At 34.6% G+C, this 25,060-nt stretch overlaps 1 protein-coding gene across 1 annotated transcript in view; it reads left to right on the top strand.

Annotated features, from left to right (window-relative positions):
• Positions 1–25,060, top strand: part of LOC149804611 (ERO1-like protein alpha) — a 68,755-nt gene that overhangs the window by 10,046 nt on the left and 33,649 nt on the right. Inside the window, exons 2-8 of the mRNA XM_089942396.1 lie at positions 2,773–2,892; positions 3,751–3,834; positions 7,281–7,328; positions 9,843–9,922; positions 12,498–12,571; positions 15,884–16,004; positions 17,556–17,599. Coding sequence (XP_089798522.1) covers positions 2,773–2,892; positions 3,751–3,834; positions 7,281–7,328; positions 9,843–9,922; positions 12,498–12,571; positions 15,884–16,004; positions 17,556–17,599 — 571 coding nt within the window. The remainder of the gene's footprint in view (positions 1–2,772; positions 2,893–3,750; positions 3,835–7,280; positions 7,329–9,842; positions 9,923–12,497; positions 12,572–15,883; positions 16,005–17,555; positions 17,600–25,060) is intronic.

Raw genomic sequence — 25,060 nt, 5'->3', positions numbered from 1 at the left:
AATGTAGTTTGGACTATAAAGTGACAATAGGCAATTGTAATAAGGGTTTTCATTTCTAGAATGGACCCTTGAGGTTTTTAACAAAAGACTTTGCAACTATGATGTCTTATTGGTTTCAAATGAAAATGGTGCAGTCCTTATGTATGTCCACCGTATGTTTTCAACACCCATCATTTTTAAAAAAACAAGAAACCCTCTTTATCTTAAATTTCTGAAAATTCTTTTCAACCAGTAGAACATCAGTCTTTTTAAGGGACTCTTTTTTTTTAAAATCTTTTTCTTCAAGTGCTACTTGTCATAGACTGAAAGAGCTTATAGGATGGTCTGTTTGTCATATGTTCATCGATTGGCTAAATTTTGCTATTGGTAGCCATCCTGAACTGTTTGAAACATTACATACAAATGTATTCCTTAGTGTAGTTGATTCTAAAGGAACATGGAGCAGCTTGGACCTCCAGTATGGCCACAACTGCAGCCATCTTGAAAATCTCTGTTATGGCTTCTCCTTCAGATTGGATAGTCTTACTGACGTATGTTTTTCACTATGATATCAGCATGGTCTAAAGTGAAACTGATGGAGATCTGGTGTCCAGTATTGTCACTAGCTTGAAAATATTGTTTTAATTACTACTTCTTCTAAATGTAAATGTTGCTGAACTGATCTTCAGTATGGCTGTCACATTTGTCATCTTTAAAATCTCGTTATTGATACTCCTCCGTAATGGATGGTCATATCAACATAGGATTTCACTAAAAGACTTCTTATGATGTCTAGTAGGATCTAAATGAACACATTACACTTCTTGTCATGTCTGGTTGGTCCTAGATGAAAATTGTGCCAGTCTGAGGTCCAGTATAGAATACCAAAGCAGCCATCTGGAAAATCTTGTTATTGTTACTCTTCTCAGATGAAAAGTCCTATTGACATGGTGTATGCACCATAAGCCTTCTTATGGGGGTCTCACCAATTATTATGTACGTTTGAGAGTGACATAATAATAATGAGGACTTTGTATAGCGCCTTATCCTTAGAAGCTCTAAGCGCTTTACAACTTTAGACAACACCTATAAGATAAGAAACATAATAATATTATTACAAAAACAAACAACATGAAATTAGAAAAACATTAAAAAAATAAAATAAAAAACATGCTGACAATATTTCAGGTAGGAAACATTATTAGGTCTTTAAGTTTGTAAGGTGAAGTTGTTTGCATTTGAAACATGCACAGTGGAGAGAATGCTGACATACCTCTATGCTACTTTGATGTAATGTGGCTGAGATTTCTTTGGATATTGTACTTATGGAAATTGTACATGATCTAAGCACATTAGTAATTAAAATGACAGCTTCCTTATGTTAAAAAAATCAGCTTGAATTAGTCTAAAGTACACTGTCTTTAGCACTTATTAAAATAGGGAAAATGAATTTTGCCCAACTTGACAATACCAGTTTCTGAAAGTGCAATGGATGAATTACTGCATATATAAAATGTAAAAAAAGTTATCAGCTCTTTTTTTTAATACAATTTACCTCTGAAGTCCATGCGGTGCTGGCAATTTTTGTAAGGTACACATCTGGAGTAAGGCCAAGCTGTTTACTATATTATACCATTCAATCATGCACCAGAAATAAGGGAATTAAATGTTCTTTGAACAATACCTAAGATATACATGGTCTTTTTTAAATAGCCAGTATAACCAGTGAGAAAACCCAGGGAAATTCTTTTTCTGTAAAATTCTAACCCTATGCAAAATACAAAACTGTAGAATGCCAGCTATTTCTAGTTGGTCCTGAATGGACAGAGCTTCATTTGCACATCCATTGTGGGTGCCACATCTATTTTTCCTGAATGAATGTTCATATCATGAGGGGGTTTCTGCTAACAGATTTATTGTGATGTCTTATTTGTCCTAAATGAAAATAGTGCCACTCAATCATCCAATATGGCCACCACAGTGGCATCTTGAACATCTTCTTATCACAACTTCTCTAGATGGATGGTGGTATCTACATTGTACATGTACTTCCACCAAAATACTTTTTGGTCCTAGATAGAAATTATGTGAATCTGATGAAAATGATGCAAACTAACCATCAACATGACCATGTTGGCCATCTTGAAAATACTAGATCTACTCCTCCCAAATGGATGTGTATATCAACATGGGGTTTCACCAATAGACTTCTTATGATACCTAGTTGCTCCTAAATAAAAATTGTGGCATTGGTACATCCATTATGGCTGCCTTGATAGTTATTTTATTCCCCACCCTGCATCCCCCCCCAAAAAAAAATTATGATCATATTGATGGAGTTTTTACCAAAAGATATATTTTGTTGTCTGCAAGATTCTCCTTGAAAATGGACCAGACATCTAGTATGTCCACCAGCAGCTATTTGAAAATCTTATTGTTGAATAATGCCACAGATGGTTTCTACACTCAGCAGTCAAAATGGATGAAATGGACTTGTCTTGAAAATAATTAATTGAAATTCTTTTTGGCCATTAGAGCGTCTGTCTCTTCAAGGGGCTCTTGTTTAAATTTTGTTGTTCCTCACGTTTGTGTGATAAAAATATCAACAACAAATAAACTTTGCTTGCCATAGTGGTTCTTCACCTGGCATTATGATGTGTGAAGTCTGGCATCATTGTATGTGATTTGTCTTTAAAGCATTCCACAAGATGCCACTTATAAAACAAACATGATCTGTTATTTGTATACGTGCTGTTTATCCATGTTGTTAAATGTCTTCTTGTCTCCATTCAGCTTAATGAACAGGTGGATGACTGTGCTTGTCAGATAGAGAGTTTGGACCAACTGAATAACAAGCAAATTTATCCTCCGCTACAGAGCTTGCTGGCTAAGGACTATTTCAGATACTTTAAGGTAACTCATGAAAATAGCTCACCATAAATTTAACGCTTTGTATGTATTTCAATTTTAAAAAATTCAGAATGTGTACAGACCGCCTTTAAATATATATGGTGTCATTATTCCGAGATGAGAAATTGGAATTCATGATGGTCATATCTATAATAATAATAATAATGATAATGATAATAATAAAATATTAATAATAATGTTTATTTAAATTTCAAATATTTATTCACTTCAGGACATTAATGCATTTAGTTTTGTCAAATAATGATGTTTAAAGAAAGGAATAGAGGCATAATACATGTACTGAGCTTCATGTTTTTTATTCAGACTAAACTGTTGTATACCACAGACAAGTTCAAGTACAGTAGGTTTTTTTTCTTCATCACACTGTCCATACTGGTAGTTTATTCCTGTATAATGAAAAGCATTATAAGGAGTTAGAGCTATATTTGCCAGTTTTGAATAAGAGATGGGCTTCTTATCAAGTATGGATCTATTCTGGCAGTCAGCTTAACTCACATCATTGTGCAATCCATACTCTTATCTCCCATTAGCCTGTGTCTGACTTTGGTCAACACCCCTCCCCCCATTGAACCATTGAATATTTACATTTGACCTCATTTAGATGTGAAATTGCTCTATTAGACATCTGATTAGAGCGATTAGACAGATTAGATTGTATACATTGAAGGAACAAAAAGTGTGACTAATGACCTGCTCCTTTGACAGAATTGAGATAAATGGATCCAGCCTTTGTTCCAGTTTATTAATTAATTCTAATCAGCATGCTCTGGACACAGGTAAATAAAATCTGATTTGTTTGATTCACATTTTATTACATTTTTTTATATATTTGATTCACAGGTGAATTTGAAGAAGCAGTGTCCCTTCTGGCCTGATGACAGCAGATGTGCTTTGAAAGACTGTCATGTTAATGCCTGTAGTGAGGTAAGCATTGCAGACAGGCATTTAGGAATACTGAAACGTAATCTGCCATACACATTTGATTGCATTACCACAGATAACTGGTACAAAGTGTATGAAATCAACCTTATGAGAAACCTACTGGACATTTAAGTCAGAAATTACTAAGACACATTACAAAACACTTAAAAGGTTACTGGTCAGCTCAGAAAGTTGGTAGATTTGGGCCACTAGGCAGGCAGCAGTTTTGAACACTGTATCTGTATATAAAATGAATTCTATTTAAAGAGGTACAGCTAGCCATTTTAGTTTAGTATTTGCAGCCATGATTCTCTATAACAAATTAAAGGTAAGTGAAGCCCTGACTATAAGGTGTTTCAGAATAAAGGGCAGGTGTGGTTGTGGATTCCATTCCATTCTTTATTAGTAATATGTTTAAAATTCCTCAATATAAGATGACATCACCTTGAGACAGTCCACTTTTATGACTCCTTGAATGGTTTTATAGTGAGGGAGAACTGTATAACCAGTCTGTATGAAAGATCTTTGTAGATTGACTGGTAATAATTGTCAGATATTTTCAGTAAGGTGAGAAGCTCTGACTGGTTTCTTCACTTTATTTAACAAGTCTTCCAATTACAAATTTATCATTCAAGGCCATAGGTATTAAAAGCACAAGTGAAATTCTTGCACAATGATGACTCATCATAACCTTTCACACTGTTTGTATGAGCCAATCAGAACTTCTCTTCTGAGCATAGTCCCATTTTGATCGATAAAACAGGCACTTTAATTGACATGTAGTAGAAAATTACATTGTTTTGTTGATTATATATTTTTGTTTATCTGTACTCATGAAAAATGATGAAATGGAATTTCAGCTTATGCAGCCCCAGAAGATGAAGGAGCTTAGCTGATTGTTGATTTTCTTTGTGTGACAATGTAATTAATTATGTGCCAGAATGTGCTTCTGTCCTTTCAGTGCCTTTTCAACACTAAATGTTTGTTTTTTAAAACAAAACTGTCAACAAAAGAAACTTTGAATGACCAGGTCTTAAAATAAGGGCATATTTTTCATGAATGCCATTCAAGTCTCAAATTTGTACCTGGGTTCTACTGCTATGATACAAAAACTGCACTGATGTTATAGGTATATAGTAGCTAATTTATACCTTAAGCAAAATAATTATATCAATTTATCAGAAAGCTAATTAAAATAAAAAATAAATAAGGTAGACCCATTTCTGTTTGTTATAGACATGTATCATTAGGGTATAACGGCACTTCAGCACAATCCATGGATCTCAGTAGATTTAAAACTTGTAGAGTCGTGTTACCCATGATGCCAAAATCTCGAGAGTCAAAATAAAAATATCAAGAATCATTTGAATTTGACAGTCAAGAGCTCAGAGCTGGGAAAATCTGCTATGGCTATTATTGATTTTTGTAGAAGTGTTTTCTATTCAATTTATGCATGACTGGGAGGTTGTTCATGAGACTAAGACAGAAGAGAAAATATATACCTTAATGAGTCATTGTGATTTAACAGTTCACAAATACATCTAAAAATAGCAAAACTATTCAATCTTTTTTTCATTCCTGAGTAATTCCATTGTATGAAATAAATCATTATGTACAATGTCTGGTAATTCTTCCTGAATAATGCATTAATTAAATCACCTGAGTTTTTAATCATTTTACCTATTGAAGCTATTTTAGTCAGCCATAAAACACAGCTAAAGTTTGTCCATGTAACTTTTTCAGCTGCTTTGTGAGAGGCCATATTTTTTGGTTTTGTCTAATTTATTGTCATCTGATGAGCAATGAAACAAACAATGGTATTTGATCAAAACTTAGTCCAATCAATTTATTATTGATTCCATCTTTTACTTTCATAAGCACTGCTCCGATGGCCTAGTGGTTATGGCATCCGCCTCAGAAGTGGGAGGTCGTGGGTTCAAACCTCCTGAACCGAGTCATACCAAAGACTTACAAAAATTGTACTAACAGCTGCCTTGCTAGGCGCTCAGCATTAAGAGGTTAGTGTTAGGACTGGTCAGCCTGGTGTCAGGATAATGTGACTGGGTGGGACATCATGCTACATGTCTGCGGCATGATGCCCCAGTGTTAGGCATCACTATCAACTGCCACACTGCAGACATCATAGCGATATGACTGAAAAATTGTTAAAGCTATGTTAAAAATCCTAATCGCACACACACACACACTTTCATAAGCACTAAAGATATTTCAAAACAATCTAACCCTGATCCAATTATGCATGTCCATTTCATATTGACTTTACATAGGTGTGATAATATTGGCAGATAAGGTCTAAACAGTAGTCTAGTAAATACTGATAACTGGTGCATACAGTAAATTTCTTAGGAACAGCACACACACAATAGGAAATTAGCAGGAGGTGAATCAAGGGTAATTAAGACTGATCCTGTGGCCCAAATCGATTCACATCATTAAAACACACAGGTTGAAATTTCCATGCATCAGAAAGGAGTTAAATTTCAGTTCCAACCATCATTATCAGATGGTATGCATTTAATGAGAACCCTGAATCCTGCCTTTATAGCCATGATTAAAAGTTAAATTCTAAAAATATGAAGGGAAAATTGCATACATTTTTGGAAGATGCACCCTTCCAAATAAAACTAACTTTATAGTCCTACAAGATAAAGGGCTCTTAAAGGTTGTAAAATATGATGTTAAAAATCTCTGTAATTTTCATGAGGATAAATCCTTTCAGATAAATGGAATATTTTCTTATACAGGATGAAAGATAGGAGGTACAAAATGCAAAGTTCTTTTTATAATAGATTAAATTTCTTAGAAGATGATGATGCTGATATATTGAGATATAAATTGTAAATTGTTGATCCCCTTGAAGATCTTCATTTGTCCATCTGCCTGTCCAGCCATCCCTCTGACAATTCCTTTTAACCACTGGGTGGAAATTGATGGAACCTACTAGTTATGTTGCCTTTGGGCATGGATAGGTGGGTCATCCTTGGCTCCTACCCCAGTGATCTCTGAGAGGAGGGTAAGGGTCATATGTAAAAAGTTTACATTACAACAATGACATCATTAAATATTGTTTGACCAAACTTTAAATATGCAGTCATCACAAGAAAGTGCATCATGTATTTGGTGGATTTTACTTTTAAACCCCAGGGTCATTGCCTGGGAGTGGTTGTAAGTATCTGGGGGGTAGAAGGGGTTTTGGAATATGCAGTTAACAGACATGGGGATTTGCCATTGTACCATCAGAGTTGCTTTGGCTTTTGGGGTTTTATTTGCCATGCACTACATGCCAGGATATATACATTATTTCTGTACATAAAGCATAAATCAGATAAAACCTTGCTGTATCAGCAATATGGCACATCACCAAATAGTTTACTCCTAAACACGGACACTATATTAACAGTGAATTTTAATTTTTGTCTTCTTTTCAGGAACAGGTGCCTGATGGAATTAAAGCAGAATCCCATGAGAAAAATAAGGTATTGGTCTTTTCAACAATCTTTTGCACCAGTTTTGCAATATAGCATAGGGTTACAAATAAATTTTAGTAAGAATAATCTTTAGAATGGAGCCATGACAAAATATGTAATGAAAATCAAAGAAAATATATAACTTGATTAAATCGTTTTTGTATACTTTGCAGGTCCAAAGTATTTAGTGCTAGACCATAAAGCCTGTTTCTCACCATTTTGGTAGGGTGTTGGACCTTGAATCTTAAGGTCGTGGGTTTGATACCTGCCCAGGCCAGTCCTGGTAGGCAGCTTTGATGTGCCCTTGTGACATAGCTCCTATTTCCATCTCTTCCAGTGGTCCCAATCCTTTTTGTGCCTGCAGGCACAGTTGAGAGTTTGTGATTGTGGCAGGCACCAATCACTACTGCTTAATGTGGCAGGCATCAATCACTACTAAATGTGGTAGGCACCAAACACTACTACTTAATGTGGCAGGCACCAATCACAACTACTCAATACTACTAAATGTGACAGGTACCAATCACTACTAAATGTGGCATGTAACCAAACACTACTACTTAATGTGGCAGGCACCAATCACTGCTACTTAATGTGGCAGACACCAATCACTACTACTTAATGTGGCAGCCACCAATCACTACTACTTGATGTGGCAGACACCAATCACTACTACTTAATGTAGCAGGCACCAATCACTACTAAATGTGACAGGCACCAATCACTACTACTTAATGTGGCAGACACCAATCACTACTACTTACAAACTCGGATATGCCTTTGCATACCCATAGCGTTGAAATACCTTGCACATTTGTAATCTGAATGTAAATTCCCTGCTTTTATTAAGACCTTCATTATACATGTAAAAACGTAATTTTAATTACTAAATCTAGAAACCTAAAATGCAGGCACCCACAGAAACCATGGCGCCCATGGACACCACATTCGGGACCACTGATCTACATAATATAGCCAGTACTATGTTAAAAGTACTAAACAACCAACTAACCAACCAATCAACCAACCTATATTTTCTTCATTTGATCTTTGACCTATCACTTAATAGTACAAGTTGTTGTTGTGGGTTTAATGCCATTTCTCATCACATGATAGGTTATGAGACCACGTGGCTTCCTGGTACCACATTAGTATAAGTTTTGTATGTCTGGTATATTATCTTTGAATTGATGGGTTTGATGAATCACACCCTGAATGAGTAATTTTACCGGTAAATCTGATAGAAATAGATCTCCACTGTCCTTCATGAACATCTGACAGCAACCATTTAGGGGTAATGTTCTGGTGACCTATATTATGACCATAATGGCTAATTTTATGAGCCAATCAGATGAAATATTTTTTCCTTCACATCTGGGAGACTGAGCAGATTAGATTCACTTTAAAATTTCAGAAATCTCCATTTCCATTGGCTAATTCGAAGGTCACCAGAACATGACCCCTAAGTGGTAGAAGTCAGATCTTTACGTAGGACAGTGAAGACCTGATTTAAATCAGGTTGTGTTACAAATTAAACAAAAACAGAATGCAGAAAGAATACAAATGAAATGATGAGTGCAAGAAATTGAGAATGAAAATGCAGAACAAGAAATAGTAAACAAAACGAAATGAAATGTGAATGCATTTTCATGAATGGATTTAAAAATCTGTTTACCTGTATGTCAGGCAGCCACTAATTTTCCTTGGTCAAAAGCCCTGTTACACGATAATCCAGGATCATATTGTTTATTCTTTGTATTGTCAGACAATTTTTCACTACTTGAAAGTTGTGCACAATTCTAACAACCACCATTGATGTGATGACATTGTCATCAGTGGTTGTATTGGGACCCCAGATGGCCAAATGGTCAAAGGCAGTTGCCTTTACCAATCACAGACATCTCATCTCTGTCCATATGGGTTCAAGTCTCTGGCTTGGCCAACATGGATATGTGAGAAAGCTTGCAAGTAGCTTCCTGTGGATTGGTGATTCTTCACTAAGTTTTTCCTGGTTAATTCTCTACAAGATAAGCTGGCTGCCATGTATAACCTATCATGTCCTGCAAAATGGCATTTAACCCACAACGATAACAACAGTAGATATACAGTTTTTATTTGAATGAAATGAAATAAGGAATAATATTCTCTGAGTATTCTACTGTTATAGTTTTACATATATTGCAGTTGTTATTTCTGAATTTTATTTTAAATTCAGTGCTATCTCATAGCTAAATTGCAGATGTGAATGGAATGCAAACAAAATACAGAATGAATGCAGATGAAGCTAAAATGAAATTGTGACAGAATGCAGAATGAATGCAGTTGAAGGTCAGATGAAATGCAGTTGAAGGTCAGATGAAATGCAGATTATATTATGTTACCCATTTCTGTACTCAGTAAATATTAATTCAATCAGCAGTGGTAATAAATGGATGGGTTACTTGTTGATTGCTTGAATGAGTTTGTCAGCAGGTCAGGGAGTGATTAAATTCTGATTAATTTAATGATTGATTCATATTCCAGTATTCAAAGGAAGCACAGGAAGAGAAATCCCAAACATGTCAGGAGGAGAGAGAGCTGAGTGCGCTGGACACTACCATAAGGTTAGCAACTAAAGTCTTTCTATGATAAAACCAGGGGGCAAGCCGAATAATATTTGACACTAATAGGAAATGGGCTTATATTCAGGCAAAGATGTCTTGAGGAAATATTTGCCAAATTCGTTAGGTGTTGAGGGTGACCTTATTGTCAAGCATGGTCTTATTATTGAATAAATAGTTAGATGTGTATCAGTGTTAGATATCATACATATATTTTCAAATTCTGCACACTATCCAATTGGTCAGACATCAAAATGTACTTTAGTAAAATTCACTTTGAACTGTTACAAATGCTGATGAGATGATGAAATAAGTGGGACAACAATTTTTCAGACTAATTTTCAAAAAATTGTACTACTACCTTACAAGTAAATTTTTTCTTCAGAAGTTGACTACATAAAAATTTAGAAATATGTTGACTATCTTTTCTTAACTCCTCAAATCATTTTAATGCAAAACCCATACAACTATGAAAGTTATATATGGATCAAATATATAATTTCTCTATCATAACCAATTCAAACTGATCATGATGCATCAAACAACATGACAAGGAAAATCCAGTTTTATCATGGATGAACTTTGCAGTGACGACTTTTGTATACTATGAAATCATCTGTCAACAGAACATGTCAGCTTTTAGTTTTTGACTGATGGACCTTGTGATTTAAAAGTTCACAAATACATCTACAAAAACACAAAGCTTGAGTATTGCCAGAGCATGAAATAATTCACTGAGCATAATATCTTGTGAATTCTTACTGAATTTTACATTAATTAAAGCACCCAAATTTTTAAACATTTCACTGACTGAAGCAAATTAATCACCAAGAAAACAAGGTTAAAGTTTGTTCGCTTTGACAACTAGCTTTGCGAGATTATATATTTTGCAGGTTTGTTTAATTTATTATATTTTGATGGGCAATCAAACAAAAGCCAGCATCTGATCCAAAAGTATATGCAGTCAAATCATAATTGATTCCCTTTTTTTGTCATAAACATCAAAGCTAATCTCAAAGCAATATAACCTTGAACCAGTTATGTACAATCTAAGCATGATCTCAGAGACCTGTTAGCTTCACCTATTTGCTATTGATTTTACATAGTTGTAGTTTTATTGGCTAATAAGGTGTAAACAGTTTTCTAGTTAATGTCAATCACGGGTGCATACAGTAAATTTGTTAGGGACAGTGCATGCTCAGTACAAAATTATGCCATAGGCAAATTAAGGGCAATAAAGACTGATGTTCCAGCCCAAATCAATCTGCATCATAAAAACACACAGATTGGATTATCTATGCATCAGAAATAGATCAGTTTAATTTCTGTGCAGCAGAAATAGGTATCATTTAATTTCATGCATTAAAACTTGAGGCTACGTGTCTGTTGAGAACCATTTGTTTCTTGGACAAAATAATTGTAAAAATATTTTGCAGAATATTTTTTAATCTGGTTCTTGTTATTTTAGATATGGGCATGCTTGTTTAGATCCCCGTTGCCATGGTTCCATTCTTTCTGTTCCTAGGCCAAAATATATTCAGAAAAAGGCTTGTACTACCCTCCATGGACAGTACATTGGTATATGTCAGGTTTCCTTGGCTATATTTTTAAAAGTTTAACAGTGATTGTTGCTATGAACTGATAAGTGTTCATCTCATTTTTTCATGTAACATGTACTCATCCCTTGATACATTTATCTGTCAGGACTGAGTTTCCTTGTATCAGTTTTTTTTACGAGTTGATTGTTGTATATATGATTTTTTTTATTGTAATGACTGTCTCCATGATTTATGTTTGTTTTTCAATTGCCTTTGCATACATTGTTTGCATGTATTATATAGTTTACTACCATATTATATATATGTGTACCTGTCTTGTTGATTCCATTTGTATCTAGTATAATAATCCCATGATAATTTCTGAATTCAGTATTTGTTATATTTACTGGTGTCCTTCTTAGTGGTTTTGTTGTAACACATTGCAAACTGTCTTTAAATATAGTCCCTTACCACAAACTGGGCTAACTTACTCATCTCCAAAATATACCAATTTTATCCCCTAGAAGAGAGGTCACCCTTTTACAAGTCAAGCAATTTGGTGCAGATGGGTTGGACTTGTCAGGGGTGGAGGAATGACTGTGTTATTTACTTTTAACCAGTTAAGGGGTGTGATACGGGTTTTAAATTTTTTTCAGTCATATTGCTACAGTGTCTGCATTTTTGCAGTTTATAGTGATGTGTAGCACTGGGCATCATGCTACAGACATGTAGCATCATGTCCCACCCAGTCACATTATCCTGACACCAGGCTGACCAGTCCTGACACTAACCTCTTAATGCTGAGCACCAAGCGAGGCAGCTGTTAGTACCATTTTTATATCTTTGGTATGACTCAGCTGGGGTTTGAACCTGCAACATCCTTATCCAAGGCAAACACTCTAACCACTTTGGCCACTGGAGCAGTCAGTAACTAGTAAGGGTAATAACCTTTTAGGAAATTTTATTTTCTTGTATTTTGTTTTGTAGAAAATTATACAATGGAGTCAGTCTAATAAATAGTCTCAATTTGTATCATACAGCAAGGCAAGTCAGGAAGCATTCAAGAATTGGACCAACTATGATGATTCCCAGGAGAACTTTTGTGAAATAGATGGTAAGTAAAACTTGAGATCAATAATATTTTGTACTTTTCAGATTCAGGCATGATGATTTAGTGCAATTGAACACATAAGATGTATACCTGACTTAACACACCATAGACCTAGATATTTATTTACAGAATAATTTGTTGATCATGAGCTGGGGTCAGTGCTGTTTATTCTAGTGACCTATAGAAAACAGCTATAAAAAAAACTGATATACTGTTTATACTCACTTGTAAGTTGGGTCAACTGCAAACAGTATAGAGCCAGATCTCTTGTTGCATAATGTACTGGCAGATTAGGGTCTATGTTGCTTGTGCTGCTGATTGAGCCTTACAGATTGCATATGCAACATCAGATCTGGGTTTATATGGTAGGCAGGTAGACCTAATAAGCAAGTGTATATGTTTACTTTACAGTAATTCAAAATCTAGACTTTAGCTCAACTGGTTATCATAAACTCCACATGAACTACTTGGAGGATTGCAACAAAAGGTTTCACACATTCATGCCATGGACTGGTTGGCTTTAAATGAAAATGGTGCCATTTGGATATCCAGTAATCCAACCACAGCAGCCATCTTGAAACTCTTTTTTTTTCAGTACCCCTCCTGAATGGATCATCATCTCATTAAAAGGGTACTTATAATAATGTTCATTTGGTCCAAAATGAAAATTGTGCCAATCTGACATCCAATATGGCCACAGTGGCAGCCATCTTGAAAATCTTGTTATTGCTACTCCACCTGAATGAAGTCATATTGACATGTGGTCTTCACCAGAAGACTTCTTATGATGTTTGGTTGGTCTTAAATGAAAATGGTGCTGATCTGACATCTGTTTTGGACATCACATTGGCCTGCTTGTCATTTTGTTATTGCTGCTTCTGAATGGATGGGTATATGAAAAAATCTTATAATGTCTAGTTTGTCTTAAATGAAAATGGTGCCCGTCTGACAATTAATATGGCCACCACTGCAGCCATTTTGAAAATAATATTGCTATTCCTTTGAATGAACGGTTGTATTAGCAGGGGGTTTCACCAGAAGACTTCCTTGGTGTCTAGTTATTCCTAAATGAAAAGGGAATATTTCTTAAATCTTGATGGATTCTGTTGATACCTAGGATGAATCATCATGAAGCTGAACTATTTTCATTCTGCACCTCACTCACTTAACCTTTGATGTTGCTATCAAGGTCATATTTTGAACCAATGCTTCATTAATGGGATTGACATGTTACCCAGGGCTTGTTCAATTTGGGAACTTATCAGTCCACTCAGTTCGATGTAGCCGGAGGATTATGTTCCTAAAGCAATTCTTGTTATAGTGTACATGCCAATCATTATGCTTTTTTTCACCAAATTACATCATATATGAAAGACTATATGAGGATTACACTTTTTTTATGCATTAAAACAAGAAAAAAATAAAGTAGTAAAAAGTTGTTTTGTCATTTTTATTGTCATCTCTTTAATTCCACTCATATAAATTTGAAAATATTTTTAAAAATGTCACTGCTTTGTAAGAATAGCATGAAAGTAGTTTCCTTATTTGCTATTTATAGCAACTATATATGACCCCATTTCCAAGAGAACAGATAGATTTTTGAACTTAGTGTTACTGATTTGTTCTATTGATAAACTGAAATGTTAGTGAACAGTCCTTGCTTTTAAAGAAAATGGTGCCAGATGTTAAGTGAAACGCTGTACGGTGTGAGTTGTAGATGTTATATAACGGAAAATGTTAGAACAGATGGATCTTTTCAACCTTCAAAACATGTCAAATTAGAAAAAAGGACAAATCAACACTGCTTTACAACCTTTAAATGAAGAATATGAGAGCAATGTAATACAGAACTCTGAGCACCTGACTGTGATCATTGCAGAATCCCAGACTGCGATCATTCAGCGAAAGCTACACATGCTGACTAGTTGAAGTGAGTGCTTAATATAAATAATTTTTCAGTGTATTTTATGTTGGTATTCTGGTTCTGATTCATATGGATTTTGTCCTTTGTGACAAGAATTTTGACCAGCTGCAGAACCAGGTTAATCATAACAATGTATCTTGTTCATACCTGCTGTAAATTGTAATTCTGGTATTTATATGTAGATTAAACTTTTTGTACCCAAATTATGCTTTTTTGCCACTTATAATTGCAGTAATTATGCTTTAGCCTCCTTGGGGCCTGGCATGTATTGGTATGGTATTTCTTTGTAGTTAAAAGTCCCAGACTCTGGGAGGGATAGCTTTCATGCTGTGACGTTAGAATTAGAATGCTCTGCTCTGTACCGCTACCATTCCTTTGACTCTAATGTAAAGTCAAGGTCATTTGAAAATCTTAGTCAATGTTTTTGCTAAAATTTTCATTGTGGTCAAAGGTCCAAACACTTTAAGGGATAGCCATTTTACTTGAACTGTAGAATCAGGAAGCTCTCCCCTTTTGCATCCATGCAACTCAATCCTCCTTACCCAGATATGAGGTTTAGGCCATTTGAAAAAACTTGCTTAGGAGTTTTTGATTTTTGTTTTTCTATATAGTCATTGGTTCCAAACATTGGGAGGGGTAGCTATCATGCTTAGAATGCAGAATTAGTAAACTCTGATGTTTAATATATATTCACCCTTAGCTATCATGCTGCCCTCATGCAAGGTCAAGGTCATTGAAAATCTTTGTAAAGTTTCTCTTTATGGTCATTGGTCTCAAGCCCAGGGAAGAAAGCTAGCATATTTTGATTTTGGAATTAAGAAGCTTTACCTTTTCTTATTCATGTGACCCTACACTTCCTTTCACCTTTGTGCAAGGTCAGGGTTATTTGAAAGTGAAAATCTCCATGTTTAAGCAGGGAGATGTAGGTGAGGCATAATTCCTTGAAATATAGTATTTATTCAAAGCAATTGGATTTATTTCAAAGTACGTGTAAACTATTGCGGAATAAAGGTGTGAGGTCAATCCAATTTGTGGTCTTTAGCATTTTCTCCAGTGATTAACTCTGTACCTTAGAAACTTTGGGTTGACAATAGTACATGAAAGCATCTACTACAGACTGTCCTTTATGCAAATTATCGAAGGAGCTCATCATAATTATTTTTCTGAGAATTGTTTTATCACAGTTGCAAATTATCGAAGGAGCTCATCATAATTATTTTTCTGAGAATTGTTTTATCACAGTCGGTGAAAATTGTTTTTACACAGTCATTGATGATTGTTATCACACAGCCAGTGATATTACTATTATTTCAAAGTGTGGCATGGTAGTTGTGACAAACCGTTGTGATATGTATGCAAAGATGAAATATAAATCTGTATCTGTGTTGCAGATGATACATCAGCAGACTCTCAATATGTTGACCTGCTTCTCAATCCTGAGCGTTACACTGGCTACAAGGGGGCCTCCACACATCGCATCTGGAGGAGCATCTATGATGAAAACTGTTTCAAGTAAGTAATGGTATGGGACATCATAGGACAGTGTGATACAGGAAACAAACAGTAAAACCTGACACTGTATTGTTATATCAAAGGATTGACTATCAGAAATTGGGGGGCCCCGAGTGGCCGAGTGGTCTAAAGCGCTCTTCGTTACGGATCACTGCCATCTCACCTCTGTCTGTGGCGGTTCGAGTCTAAGATTCAGCCAATGTGGGCATGTGAGAAAGCTTGCCAGTAGCTTCTCGTGGGTCGGTGGTTCTTTCCGGGGTTTTCGGGGTTCTTCCTCCACCATTAATACTGGCCGCCATGTATAGCCTATCGTGCTGAAAAATGGCGTTAAACCCCATAACAACAACAATCAGAAATTGGTTAAAATACTATGAATTTACTTTTGTAACAATTTTTGTGGATATCATAGTTGCTGTACTAAAAAAAATTATATTTGTCTCATAACATACAAATTGAGACTTTCAAAAGTGACACTCATAAAAATATGAATTCACAGTACTGTACATACTCACTTTTTAGTTGAATCCAACTGCAAAGAACATAGATACTTATCTGCCATTGCTTAAAGCAATGACAGATCTGGGTCTTTGTTGTTTGTTCCACTGGTTACTCTGGACGAATTGCATGGACCCAGATATGCTGTCATATTATGTGACCACTGATCTTGGTCTGTGTAGTTTGCAGTTGGACTAGACATATATGTGCATATGGTAATTCCAAATTCTATTTCCTGTTTTGAATAGAAAATTTCCTTCAGAGTCCTATCATACTATTTCTTATTTCAATGAAGTAATTGATAGAGTATGATAACTTTTCTTTAACCAGTGTAAATCTGATGGAAAAAGGGAATGTATCCAGGACATTTGATTATAAATACCATTTCCAATATTTTTCTGTTTATCAGCTTTTACATTCAGCCATGCTGAGCTGATGCAACAAAATGTATAGGTACTTAAGAATTTTTTGTGCTAAATGATTACTTTTTACACTTCCAAAATTCCAATTTGTAAAGAAAAAATACTTTATTATCCATCAGACTACAAATAGTAAAATCTGCTTTTGGTTTATTGATCACTGTCATTAGTGTTTTAGAGATGCATTAGTTTTAAAACTACAAAGCATCAAATGATGGGCATCTAAGATAAGCAAACCAATATGCTTGTTATTGTTTTTCATCAACAGGGTGGTTGGCTACTAGCAAAAGTTGCTCTAGATTATGACTTTGTGTTGAAATAGTCCATATTTTTGTCATAGATGGAGCACACATCACAATGAAAGCATATATTGTAGCATGGAATATTAACAACATTTGCATCCATTACTAGTGGTCTGTTTCAAATATCCCTGGACATAATAGCAGCGTTTCTATCTCTAAAGACTATGCTGTGATAATGTGCGAACATGACAGTAGGCATCCTGTAGCCAGTCATCATACAGAAAATGTAGGTATATGAAGGCCAGTAATCTTTAATTGTTCAAGATGACATATTTTCTCAGAAATGTTGAATCATTGCCATTTGACCTGCACTTAAATATTTGTTGTTCTTTCAGACCAGAAAAAGGAATCGCCTATGGTAAACAGCGCTCTTTAGCAGGTCTGTATATCCACGAGTGAAATTATTTTTGTCATGATGATAATTCACATTTAGCTCTTTTTAATTTTTAGTGTTAGATATTTTTTACATTTTATTGCACTGCATGGATTTCTTATAAGTATACACAAGTACAGTAGAGCTTTTTAGTAGACATTTAGATTTATTTGCTGTAGATACTATTACAGTGTTAATTATTACATGTTTAGCCCTTTCAAATAATTTCATACCTAGCTGCCTTCAAACACTTAAAATTTTGTTTCTACATTAGAATACATTTTCCTTATAAAGTATTTATTAAAAAAATAAAATGTTAATTTTTAGTGATACAGAAGAAATAAAGATTATTGGATCACTTTTTTCTGTCAAAAGTGACCAGTTTATACTTTTGCTTGTAAGCCATGTCCCTCTGCAAACTAGACACACTCAGATCTGCCATGACAGTGTGCCAGCAAATCTGGGTTTGTCAGTTTGTTAGGAGTGTTGTGTGGAACAAAAATATACTCTGATCTGCCACTGCATTAAAAGACAGCAGATTAGGATCTGTGTTGTTTGAAATTAGAAACTCAACTTGTAATCAAGTATGGTACTTGGAACATATTTTTATTTGCATCCTTACTCAGAATCAAAGCTTATGAGAAAATAGTTTGCTGCTTTCATTAGCTAGTATAAAATTAGTACATTGTGCTGTGTTCATAGTACAGTAAATACAAACAAGGTCATTCCCTAACAGACTGCAGGTACATTTTATATTTTGATCCATTTGCATAGCAATATTGATTACATGTATAAAGGGATGGGCAGCAAAAGTTACAGTAGATTAGATGTAGTTGCATTAAGTTAAACTCCATTTCAGTATGGTCTAATAGGTATACTTTCTAATTTTCTGAGAAATAAAAATTTCACCAAATCTAAAACCAAAACTACAACCATGACAACTCAAAAGCTCTGGTATATTGTGCATATGACAGTTTCAGTTAGAAGTGTAATTTTTGCAAGTCATTGTAGGAAATTCTCTACAAGGCATGCTGGGTGAAACTGGTACTGTGTTATACTTTTCCTAGTTCACCTCTTTTATCAGTGAAGATCTTTGCATCTGAGAACTTAATACCAGCCAAACCCATATTGCCCTGCAGGAAATTATCTACAAATGACTGGGGGAAAATGGTTGATTTATGCAGGAATTTCTGCTTATAAATTATTCTTCTAACTGAAATTGGCATTGATTTACCTGCTCAAGAAAACTAAGCTTTCATTTTCTCTTGGTTTGTTGTTATTATTTATAGCCATAGGGCCAAGTGAGATGATTATATGACCTTTTGTCCATCATACATCCGATGTTAATAATCAGTTCGGTATTACATAGTGTGCTGTAAATTATGCTTCTAACTGAACTTGACATTAATTTTCCTGGCATGAATAACTAAGCTCTTGTGTTTTTCAAGGTTCATAGTTAACTTTTGGTTTTTGCCCGTTGTCCATCATCTGTATGATATGAATAAAGATGCAAAAGCTAGAAAAACCATGAAACAATTGTTTTTATAACATATGCAATCAACAGCTCTGAAGATAATGAGAGACCACACCAGATTTCCTTCACAGTTATTAGATCATCCTTACAATGAATATCAATTGCTCTGAACACAAATTTTCAAAGTTCTTGGTGTTTTAGATAACTTTTAAATATGGACTTTGTTGTGAGCCATTTCAGGGTTGTGATTTGGCATTACCTTTTCCCCTCAGTTGTCCTAGCAGAAGCATCTGTGTGAGTATTATCAGTTTAAAATTCAACAGACTTGTAAAGAAATTTTTCACAGTAGGCCATAGACAGCAGTCTAAAATCTTGATATATTTTTCAGAATTAAACATTCCTGCAACTTCATTTACTTCCCCAACTCCCTTGTAGGATATAGCCCTAAAACATAACATATGCCACAAAATTCCTTTCTCTTTTAACCTATTTGCCAAGACACTTGGGAAACATTTCTCATTAGTTGTCCAACAAACAAAAACATTTTGAATTGCACCTATGCATTATTAAGTTTTATCACTAAATATCACCATAGATCAAAATTTGTAGCATTCCAGTAAATTTGTCTCTACAGAGCACTCATTGTTTTGCACAGTTTAGCAATGACATGTCTTTTAAATGTCTGCAGTGCAATCTTTGCATTGCTGTGGAAGAAACTTTTTAAGGTGAATTTGTGTTAAAATGGTTTGTCAAGTGATAAAGAGTTTGTGCCCGCCCACCATATTTTTCCCCATGCATATCAACAGATGATCTATTTTGTCTATTTTTCTCCTAAAATCAGTTTATTACCTGTTTTCAACTGCGCCTTTTTGCCATACACTGCATCAAAAATTGTAAGATGGTTCTCTAATTTAACAATGTCTGTACTAATATTGTAGCTACTAAATCCTTCCAGAGATAATTTTAAAAATCAGTTCTCTTGGTCAATAGTCAGGTCTTTCCCACTTGGTGCCATGTTTAACAGAGAACAAAATTTAAGTAAAAAAACACATTTCCACTGCAATAGGCAGTTGACATCACATTAACTCCATAAATTGTATCTGTCCTCTGCCATCCCATTCTTTTTTTTTCTTTTTTTTTTAGTGCATTGCACAGTAAAAATTGCAAGGCAAACTTCTATGTTAAATTTCATGTGAACTCGGCTTGTCGTGCTGGGAACTTTAATATGGCATGACAGAATGCCTATTAGGCTGTTTTGAAATAGACTTTAGATACCAGCATGCAGTGGACAGTAGTATTTAAGGAAAGCTAAACTTTTTTATGTGTCTGCTAAAGTGTGAAATAAGTTGTGATTTTATATGTCCATCCATCCGTCAGTCTGTTCAGATATCAGTTCAGCACAATGACTTGAGTTCTCAACCATTTACAGCTGCCAAACATTTGGATGGCTTGCACTTCAGAATAGAGAGGAAGACTGTCAATTTGGGGTGGGGTAGGGTGTCAGAGATCAAAAGTCAAGGTTATTGACTGAAAGAAGTAAATTGGTTTCAGTACAACATTAGTTGTACATAACTGACCTGGACCGAACTTTGTGGATTTCTTGAATTTGGGGTATGGAAAAAGCCTTTTGATTTTGCAGTAGCGATATGACTGAAAAATTGTTAAAGCTATGTAAAAAATCCAAATCACACACACACGTCCTCTTTTCATTATGCTTTTACTCAGTAAAACAAAATCCCTCTGCTTTTTTATTTTTTTAGGGAATGTGGATAACATAATAATTTTTAACCATCTGTTTTAAGAATTTTACATTTAAACTTTATATTTTTTATGATGTATCTTTTATAGGTTTTTATACTTTTTTATCAGTCATAACTGTTACCTTTATACTTTTGGTACTTCATGTGTATTTTTATTTGGAGGTCTTTCTCTTCCTGGGTTACTTTTGTACAAGGTTTTGTATTTACATTTTTTTAAATGTATTTTTATTGGCACCATATAGCCAGTATTGCGCTAAGATGCTATTAACCCCTACTACTACTGCTACACCTAAACCTTTGGTTTCAGCTGACAGTTTTACACTAAAATAATGCTCATAAAATTCAAACTTAATCAGAACTTGCAACCAGTCAGGGATCTAGAATTAACTTATAGAAAAAAATAAAACCCAACTTAGAAACACATAAAGGGCATTGAAATCCTAATTATAGTAGTTAGATGTTGGAAAAAATGACAGAAAAATTAAACCCAACATAGAAACACATACAGATGCAGTGAAATCATAATTATAGAAGTTAGAAGCTAGATGTAAAAAGTAACAGGCTATTGATGTTTTATCAAAACAAAAACAACATTTACTTGTATGTGAGAGGACTTCTGACCACATCTCATTCTTCGATCAGAGAATCTCTGCAAACTGAAAATTTCATTGGTTCCAATGGATTTCAGTCTTGGAAGGTTTCTCTGTATTTGCAGAAGTAAGAGATTTTAAGAATTTTATGTCCTGGTCTATCAGTCTTACTAAAATTCTCAAACTCTTCTTTTAAAAACATTGAGATTATTTTCTTAAAATGAACATTGACAGTGTTTTGTTCTTAAATTATTAAGAGTTTAGGAACAGATTAAGGAAATCATGTTTACGAAGTTTATGTAAATAAACAAAGCTCTCCACAATAGAATTAAAGCCCTTTGGAACTTAAATTCCTCAGTGCATACTGAATGCTCCGCTCCATTAATAAAATCTAAACCAGCTTAATGATCCTTTAGTCATTGGACTTCCATACATATATACTGCTCCGGCGGCCTAGTGGTTAGAGCCTCTGCCTCAAATGTGGGAGGTCATGGGTTCAATCCCTGGCCAAGTCATACCAAAGACTTTTAAAAATGGTACTAACAGCTGCCTTACTTGGCACTCAGCATTAAGAAGTTAGTGTTAGGACTGGTCGACCTGGTGTCAGGATAATGTGACTGGGTAGGACATCATGCTACATGTCTGCAGCATGATGCCCCAGTGCTAGACATCACTATAAACTGCCACACTGCAGACATCGTAGCAATATGACTGAAAAATTGTTAAAGCTACATTAAAAAATCAAAAATACACAAATACACACTACCACTACCTAGGTATTCCCCACTACCTATATTAAAAAATTTTATGAACTTTTTCTTAGATTTATCTTGATGTTAAAATTTGTTCCTTTTTAGCTAATTAAAAGGTAGACTTAACAAAATGGTGGTATCTTGTAACTTATTTAGAGGAGGCAATCAAACGTTGACTTGGAACACAGTTGTGTTGTCATTTACTGCATATTCTATATGTTGTATCAGTTTTCTTCTTTGGTTTAAGATGTATTATTTTGTACAGATGAGAAATGTGGGATTCTCTTTCATTGGTTTTGCATGCACTTTTGGGGTATTCCTAAACATATAAAAGAAATTATTGTTTCAGCCCTCTTGGTTTGTATTCCCCAATTTTATGTTTGGAATATAGAAGTAGGTACATGTAACTCCATTAAAATTGTTTTCGTGCACCATGGTAACTGTTTTGTTTACAAGATGTATGAATGGATAAAGAAGTACACTGTCAATTCTCAGTGATGCTGCATATAATTCTCACACGTGTAACTCTTGATTAATGTTTCTAGTCATTGCATTTAATTATAGTGTTCATGTTAGCAGTGTTTTTGGTTAAATAAAACAGCTAATCTGATATATACTGTATGCCATCATATCAAGATGTTAAAACATAATCTAAAAATAATCACTATTTTCAAAATAGGTGATATGTTAGCAAAGTTGTTAAAACCTGTTGCTTACCTTAATTAGGATGACATAGGGAGAAATCAAGTCATTTGTTAGAAATTGTTATACCATATATACTGTCCAAGAAGTCAAGCCCAAATGCAAAGACCCAGATATGCTGTTGCATTATGTGCTTGCAGATCTGGGTATACACATTTTGTTTGAGCAATCATTAGAACAAATAATGTAGACCCCGATCTGCCATTGCATAATGAGACTACTGATCTAGGTCTATGTTGTTTGCAGTTGGACTTGACTTTTAAGGAAGTATATATGGTACATTTGTCTCTTTTTAAGTATGAATCTTTCTTAAATAATGTTTCTTTTTTTATTATTCATACAGGAGTCATAGGTAGTATTGTGTAAATATTTCTTTAACTTAAAAATTTGGCAGTGGGTTTTCAACAAAATAGATTGTACTTTCTTTTGTACAAAGATAGAAACCCCATCTTCAGTTTTCACAAGTACACAAGCTTTATTTCAGCTTATTTAGATGGTTTTAATTCTCAGTCCCGTAGTACCTTAGCCATTCCATTGCCTATCTTCTACAGGTGAAATACAGCTGTGAAAATTTTGTACACATTTTCATTAAGCCATCCACATTGTATCAAGGATCTTTTTATGCCCTGCCATATTTTAACAGAGGGAAGATACATTTTACCTATACCTGTCTCTTCATCCTAGTTGTATATTTTATATAAATGACAAATGTAATTTCTGCTCAATCAATTTTTAAAGACTTAATTGAATGAACTCAATATAAAAGGTTAATGTTTTAGGTTTAAACTTTGTTTTCATTCTTAACGTCCATATTTATGAGTCATGGCCCTTGTTTGACTTGGAAGTCTGCTGTTGCATTTGGAATTTTGCTTCTTCACAATAACTTCCAAAGTACTGTATGGAAATAAATCAGATTTAAGATTGATCTTGATACTACAACAACAATAACAGCAACAACAAGAACCACATGTCAGTTTTCACCTTTTCCTATCAAAATTTATTTTAAATGATGGCTCATTTGATGTAGAAGTTTACCCTACGATTGTAAATTATATGGGGCTTTTCTGTCATTTTGACACAGTTATGGTGAACTAACTCTCCCATCACCCCACCATGTAGGAATATAGCTGTGTCTCCTGTTTACCACTGTAGACTGTTACCAGATAATGCACTGTGGTTATTATATGGATTTATGGAAAATTCGAAGAGCATGTTAGATTGATCAGCATGTGTAACACCACTGTCACAAGGGTAATAATAATAATAATAATAATAATAATGACCTTATTTAAAGAGGGTAACACAATTAGCTAAAAACTAATCTACCTTGAGGCCCTCATACAAAGGAATTTATTTATTTAAGCTGCATCTCTGAAGCCACTGGATATATTGGGTTTGGAAGAAGGAAATAGAGTGGGCATTTCTAATCTCAACTGGAATACTTTTCCAGAGCAGAATTCCAGAGTATTGAAAACTTTTTTTTAAATAACTCCTTATTTGGCTTGGGAATTTTATACTGTTTGGTAGACATGGATCGCAGGTGGGGAGTATTACCAGGTAGCCTATACTGGAATAGTGATTGTAAATATTCAGGAGCACTATTATGAGATATCCTGTACATTAATTTGACTTTTCTCAAACAGATTTGGTCTTTAATAGGTAATAAGGTGCTGGATAAATGCCAAGAACACGTGTAACACCACTGTCACAAGGGTGCTGGATAAATGCCAAGAACATGTGTAACATGACTGTCACAAGGGTGCCAGTAAAATACCTATAGCATACAACGCTTAACATGACTGGATACTCCTTGAGCTAAATTCATAAGGAATATGCATTTGTGATAACTGTTGTAGTTTCTGAGCATTTTATAGGCAACGCATGTAACATAAATTTTCATCGTTACTTTCAAATTAAACCTCTTGCAAGTGGTTTTCTAAAGATCAAAGGGTTGACTTGCCTAGCAAACAAAGCAATATTTAATATTACCCTTCCCACCCATTCATCCACCTATTTTATTTGGGTCATCCTCAGAGGTGCATTTCAAGTGTATTGGATGATTTTTGCATCAATTTCTTAGGTAGTAAATGTTTTTGTCACACTTATTTAAATGATACCATTTCCTTGCTCTACAGACTCATCATGGGAAGGTAACAGGATATTTTTTTTCACATCTTATCATGGTTTTA

This window comes from Sinohyriopsis cumingii, chromosome 2, assembly GCF_028554795.1.
Source record: "Sinohyriopsis cumingii isolate HCF-2022 chromosome 2, ASM2855479v2, whole genome shotgun sequence".
Taxonomy (NCBI): domain Eukaryota; kingdom Metazoa; phylum Mollusca; class Bivalvia; order Unionida; family Unionidae; genus Sinohyriopsis; species Sinohyriopsis cumingii.
Note: the sequence above shows the minus strand (reverse complement) of the source record. Positions and strands in the feature narration are given on the sequence as shown.